Genomic DNA, 6,948 nt, shown 5'->3' on the forward strand with positions numbered 1-6,948 from the left:
TATTTATTTTTAGCTCCAAGATACGTGTAAATTGAATCTTAGCCAACCTATCCCTTTGATCATCCACAAAAAGCAGATACCTGCCTCTACCAAGTTTGTTCAATGGCCATTCCTAGGGCTATTAATACAAGAGGACAGAAAGTCTGACATATTCAAGAAATTTAGGTATGTAGTAGGAAAGACTGACATTAAACTTTCTTTGGATGATATGTGGGACTTAACGCTTTTTTTCCTGCCCAAGAGCTTCCTCTTCCCCACAATTGTGATATGGTGCAGTCAAGAATCTAAGAGAGGATTAATTTTCTTAGCTAATTCAGCAAGAGGCTTATTTATACATATTTCTACTTAAATATTGAAGATCTAATTTCAAGTTCCTTAAAAAAATGAAGCCGATTCTTCCTTACTAAGAAACAAATTATTTTAATACACTATGAAGAAACTTAGAAGCATTATTTTTTTTTTTTTCTTTTAAAGAAGGTAGGAGCTTTGGGAAGGAAGGGGGAAAAAATTTTGCTGGGGAAAAACAGCCTGGATATGGTCTGTGTACTCCATGAAGCTAAGCAGTTAGTTTTAAAATGGATTACTAGGTGAAGTCATGGAAATGCAGCCCAAAAAATCGATTTCAGCAAATTCTGCTGTTTTAACCCATCTCTCAGTCCAAGTGGGCATAGCTAATGTTCCTCAGTGCCAGAGAGGGCGTTATAGGACAGGGTGGTGGTGAGGAGAAGAGAGGAGAATAAGAATCATATATTTTGATTGGCTATGGAGCTCAGGAGAGTTTGGCGCTTCCAATTAGTACTCTCTGATTCTCTAGACAAGAAGACCAAATGGAAGCCATCTGGAATGCTGATCTGTCCACTTCAAGCTACCCAATAACAGAGAAGACATCAATACATTCACTCTGGGCCCAGCTGGGTGGGTACCCAGATATTCCTATGCTGCTCCAATTAGATGTTCAGTCTACCTTCAGAAAATCTCTTGCATTCATTCAATCACAGTAAGTTAAGAATGGGGAGCACACTGGTAATTGGGCCTTTGGTCATATACCTCTTGTTTCCCTAACTTGACTTTCTCTTACAGCACAAGGGAGTTACCAAAAGTAGGTGCTTGGTGTGTGGTTAGACTCACACTAGTCATGGAATAGTACAGGTAAATTCAACATTAGTCTTTCAGTGTTTCTCTTCACAGGACTGCAAATGTTACCACTGGAATAATATAAAATAAACAAGCAAAAAGAACAATTATACTACCACAGAACCTAATCTAACACTAGACAGGTCCACTTTGAATTCCACCCTTAAGGATTTATTATTGGGAGTACCAGAAAGACCGTAGTAAAATGCTTTTGTCTGCTTCATGGTTCAGTAACATGACCTTAAATGCAGTTGTCATATCTAGGCCCAATTTGAGATAGATTCAGTGCTTACATCCCAGGATACACTGAAGAGACTTGGAGAGAGGTAAGGTGGTCATGTGGTTCCACATTTCCAAATTCTGTTAAACCAGATTCTCACTTATACTGTTGGAAATCATTCCAGTAGAAGTAAAGAGTTTTGGAGTCTGCATTACCTCTTTCAAGACAAAGAATTATTTAATGTTCTAAACTAAGAATTTAGAAAATTGAACTTTTGTAACCTGAAAGAGTTCATGGGAGCAGTCTGATTTATTCTGGTGACCTCCAAGTCCTGAGGTAGGAAGAAGCAGTGTTAACTCACAAATTTGTTTAGGTGGCAGTCACCATGAGAGAAGATATTTAAAATTCTATAATAAAATAACAGCAAAAATATTACTACATAATGTATACAATATAAAATCATACACCATGAACACAAGTGTTCTTGAAAAAAAGTTACCAGACCAAATGCAACCTTTAAGTTGAATAAGCATGACTCATAAGTTACAGGTTATAATCAGAAAGCAAATTTATTTTTGTCTCCCATTTTCCCTTATATTTTTTGGAGTGATTAATTAACAGATTATTTTGAGCGATAATATTGCTAATTTAATGTGCCTGGGACAAGATATATAAATTTTTCTTTGAATAATAATTCCCTTATTTCCATTCCACGCCTAGCTTCAACTATTAGATATCCTTCTAACATAACTACCCACTTCTTACTCGTGCTAAATCCTACAAACTTAGTGAGACCTTTACTTTCAGTTTTCTGTTTAGAACGACTCAGAATCAATGAATTTGCAGAGATTTTTTTGTTTGTTTCATAGATTTTTTTTTAGGTATAATGTATATACAGGAAAATTCATCCTCTTTAGGGTACAATTCTGAGTCTTGACAAACGCATAATTATGGCAACCACTAATCTATTTGCTGCCCTTCTAGTTTTACCTTTTCTAGATTGTCATATAAATCAAAGTATACAGTACGTAACCTTTTGAATGTGGCTTTTTTCACTTAGCATAATTCATGTGAGATTCATCCATGTTGTTGCATGTATCCATAAATCATTCCTTTTTATTTACTGACTAGTATTATGCCATTGCACGGCTGTCCCACATTTGTTTATCCATTCACTAGGTGAAGGACATTTGAGCTGTTTCAAATTTTGGGCAATTATAAATAAAACTGCTATAAAAATTCATATACAGATTTTGGGGTAAATGTAAGTTTTCATTTCTCTTAGATAAATATCCAGGAGTGGGATTGCTGGGTTGTATGATAAGTGTATGTTTAACTTTATAAGAAACTGCCAAGCTATTTTCCAAAGTGAGTGTACATCCCTTTACATTTATTCAGTGGGCCTAGTGCTTACTCTGCCTCTGGATGAAAACCTAGGTGGTTCCATGACATCTCTGGTGACATTTCAGTAATATAAGTTTATTTGGTCAGTAATTAAAATGTCCAGAACCATGTATAATAGAACTTTACTTTTGTTTTAAAGTTGAGGCTTCTCCTCTCTTCCAGCTTATACTATTGCAACTTACAGTCACAGAAGGGAAGGACATGAACAGCTTCTTTTCTCTTTTATGGCCTAGTGCTTCTATTCCTACTTTTCCAGCTTGCTGTTATGGAACCCCTTAGCAATCAGAGCTCTGGGAAGGGAGGAGAGAGAAGCGGAAAGGGAAAGTTCTTATTGACTATTACTGTTGCATTTTCTAACATCATCACTTCCTGGATGTGGCCGATTTTTAAAGCTGACTCTTTCACGGGGTACTTTGGTGAGTTCCTTGGGGATCGTCATGACTGGAGATCTCTCATTTGCAGATTTCCTGATCTTGGCAAATACGTTTCTATTCCAACGAGTCGTTTACATTTGTGATACCTCCAGCTTCTCTCTGCTGAGATGTGTTTGTATATTTAGGCAGTCCTCCTGGACAGAATCCATGACAACTCCATGCTACATCTAGTCTCCCGGAAACACTTGAGCCTTTGTCCAGATAAACTTGGACGTTGAAGACTTACCCCAATGCAGCAGTAGCCTCTTCTTTGCTTCTGCCATTAGAACAACTACCCAATCAATCACCCGCCTTAGCTTTTTTTCAGGCATGGAATCAGGTCCCAGCCTATTGGGCCTCCAAAATACAGGGGGCCATGTTAAGCTCTCAGAGAGGAGGAAGGGTAGGAGCACTCTCAAAATCCTCTTCTCCTTGACCATTTCATACCCTCAGAGTGAGTTAGAAGATTAAAAGTTAATTACTTTGTAAACCTTAGTCTAGCGCTTCTCTTTGGAATTGGGTATCTATTGTTAGGGTTGCCAGATTGAGCAAATAAAAATATAGGACACCCTGTTAAATTTGAATTTCAGAAAAACAACAAATGATTTAGTATAAGCATGGTTCATGCAATTTTATACTTATACTAAAAAATTACTTATTGTTCATCTGAAATCCAAATTTAACTAGCATCCTGTATTTAATCTAGCAACGTTTCTATTGTGCTTTGTCAAAGCTTCTATTTTGACGTGCTATTACATACAAAATACATGTTAGGAGATTCTAACTTGTAGAGTTAGATGCCTGAGAACTTTCAGTGTAGGAGAGGCTGAAAACAGTGAAAATGTTTATGATATTATAGAAAAAAGGAGAACTGAAGCCTTGGATTTTTCACTAAAAATGGAATTAATACAGAAAATATCAATTTTTAAGACATCTTAAATTAGTAATAATGGGCACTATATGATCAGTTACTATTTATCATTCTCTCTTTTTTTGTCACTAGAATCTCTTCAAGGTCTTCCTCTCCCAAAAAGGATTATATTTATTTTGCTTTGTGGCAATTAAAGTGCAAACCAAGAGACTTTCTTGACTTCTGGGTTTAGTTATTTCTGCTGTCTTTTAGGTCTCAGTTTAAATAATCACTCTTTCTGAGCTGTCTTCTCTGACTCCTCCTGTGTGCTCCCATAGCATCTTGTAATTAACGCTATCCCAGCACTTACCATTCGGTATGGTAATTGCCTCATTACTTGCCTCCCTTGATTTTAGACAATACGTTTTTTTTTGTTGTTGTTTTTTAAGGAGGAGCTACCTCTTTTTTAAAAAAAAGACTTTATTTATTTATTTTTCCCCCCAAAACCCCAGTAGATAGTTGTATGTCATAGTTGCACATCCTTCTAGTTGCTGTATGTGGGACGCGGCCTCAGCGTGGCTGGAGAAGCCGTGCGTCAGTGCAGGCCTGGGATCCAAACCCGGGCCGCCAGCAGCAGAGCACAGGCGCTTAACCCCTAGGCCACGGGGCCGGTCCTAGACAATATGTTTTGAAGAGATTAGCTGCCTGTTGTGTTCAACTCCTCTACTTTTGCTCTGCCTGCTTTCCTTTCAAAAATATTTACTGACTACTTACTATGCGCCAGGTACTAGAACTAGGCACTGAGATAAAATATGTGGGAAGGGTTCAGGAGACCATGGATGCCAGGCAGAAGGAACAATATGTGCAAAGTTTCGGCATCAATAGAGTATTGCTTCTTTTGCTTTATCTCCTAAAATAAAATAAAATAAAATAAAATAAAATAAAATAAAATAAATAACATAACATAACATAACATAACATAACATAACATAACATAAAATAAAATAAAATAAAATAAAATAAAATAAAATAAAATAAAATAAAATAAAATAAAATAAATAAAAAAACCTCCTTACTCCCCAGTTCCCTTTCTTCCTGTTTCCAACAGGGGTGACTAGAAATAAAATCTCTCTTCCTGCCTCGATGTGTTACGTGATGCTTGGTGCTATTGCTGTCCTTGGCAACCCTGAAGTGATAACCACAGGACAAAAACCCAATACACCAAGAATTACAGAGGAGAAAGATAAGTAAAACCCTGTCCTTGATGACACCGAGTTACTAGAACAACCCTGAGTACACCTGCCTCTGGGCTTTTTGTTAAGAGAGCAATAAATGGCCTTATAGTTTCTTAGTCAGGGATTCTGTTACTTGCAGCCAAAAAAAATTACCGACTTACTCAGTTTATACTTTTTCTCCTCAGGAAAGCCTTTCCTAACCTTCCCTATTGTCCTTACATGCCATTTCTCCATACTCCCATAATATCCTAAGTTTATTACTCTATCATTGTATTTACTACACATATTATAATTATCTGTTTATGCATCTGTCTCTTTGTTTCCTCAGAGGTCTGACACTTTTCCTGGCCCATTTGAGATATTCAAAAAAGTTCAATGCTGAGTGAATGAATAAGTCTACGTTTCTGTCCCTAAAGAGATAATAATCAAAGCAGGAGGGTGAGGAAATACTGATAAATTACAAAAGATAACTATCAAAAGAACAGTTTTCAACAGGACTTTCTTAGAGCAGAAGAAGCTTTGGAAGTTGCAGGATATGTGCTGGAATTTTTATTGATGGAAGTACTACTACCTGTTAAGTAGTAGTAATAATAGTAACAGTTCACAACTGTGTGGTGTTTTTCACAGTGATTCTAATATCAAATGTAAACCTCACAGCCATTCTGGTGAGGTAAATAGAACAAGGATTTTAGAGAATAGTAAGCTGAGGCAGATCAGAATTTGATACAAGTTCTATATGCCACACTACAGACGTTTGAAATTTACCTTAAGTTAAATGGTTTAAATATTTCTCTCTCACTGTAGTAAAGACCATCTGACATGAAAATTCTTAGGCAAAGTTGAGGGTCACTCAGAATAATTGGATCTGCTGTTTCTCTCTTTCTCCTTCACCCTATGTCTCTCTGACTGTCACTCTGTGTGTCACACATAAGCACACATGTACACATTTTGCCTTTCACTATTCAAATATTTGCTTAAAACACAGGTAGAGAAAGCTGGCACATAGTGTGATACATCATAATCCGTTATTTCTCCAAGGGATGGTCCTAGCAGGCAGTTTGCATACTTGAAAATAATGGTTCAGATGTTTGCCTTAGCTTGTTAGAGCATTTTCCCAAAAGGCAGCAAAAAACTACTTAAGACACAAATCATAAATCAGAAACTTGGCTGGTAAATATAGAATCAGGGCAAAAGAAGCTACTTATGTGATATCAATGGTTGTGACACAAGGCTATGATTCGGATTCATCTCCACTGTAAGGGTGTACCTGACAAGCAACATGGACAGCTATGCTGGCTAGGCATTTTGCCACTTCTCCAGAGACTCCTCTCTGACCTCACGTTTCTTTTTTACACGCTGACCGTCTGCCATTCCACTTAAAATCTTTTTCCAAAGTAATTTACATGTATCTTATGTTTTTTTAAAAAAAGGAAATTGCTTTTTTTCTGAGTATAATTTGATATATTTTTATTTTAAAAAATTCAGAAAATTTATAAAACATAAGAAAGTTATGACAAAGTAGGTTAAAAATAAAATCATTTCTGACCCCTACCATTCAAGGATAATTCCACTGCTAACATTTTGGCATATAACTTTTGCTTGAAAAGGAAGGTTGTATTATTTTATTAAGGTATAATGTATTGGTTTTTACATGGGTTAGGAGCTATTAGTAAAACACAATCTTTACTTAGC

The 6,948-nt window shown here is 36.4% G+C and overlaps 1 protein-coding gene across 1 annotated transcript in view; it reads left to right on the forward strand.

Annotated features, from left to right (window-relative positions):
- The window catches only part of FAM186A (family with sequence similarity 186 member A), a 77,968-nt gene extending 76,967 nt beyond the window's left edge, over positions 1-1,001 (forward strand). Inside the window, exons 9-10 of the mRNA XM_087442007.1 lie at positions 14-165; positions 815-1,001. Coding sequence (XP_087298133.1) covers positions 14-165; positions 815-1,001 — 339 coding nt within the window. The remainder of the gene's footprint in view (positions 1-13; positions 166-814) is intronic.
- The last annotated feature ends 5,947 nt before the right edge of the window (positions 1,002-6,948 follow it).

The sequence above is a fragment of the Ceratotherium simum genome, chromosome 17 (assembly GCF_057802395.1).
Source record: "Ceratotherium simum simum isolate JZ-2026a chromosome 17, ASM5780239v1, whole genome shotgun sequence".
Classification (NCBI taxonomy): domain Eukaryota; kingdom Metazoa; phylum Chordata; class Mammalia; order Perissodactyla; family Rhinocerotidae; genus Ceratotherium; species Ceratotherium simum.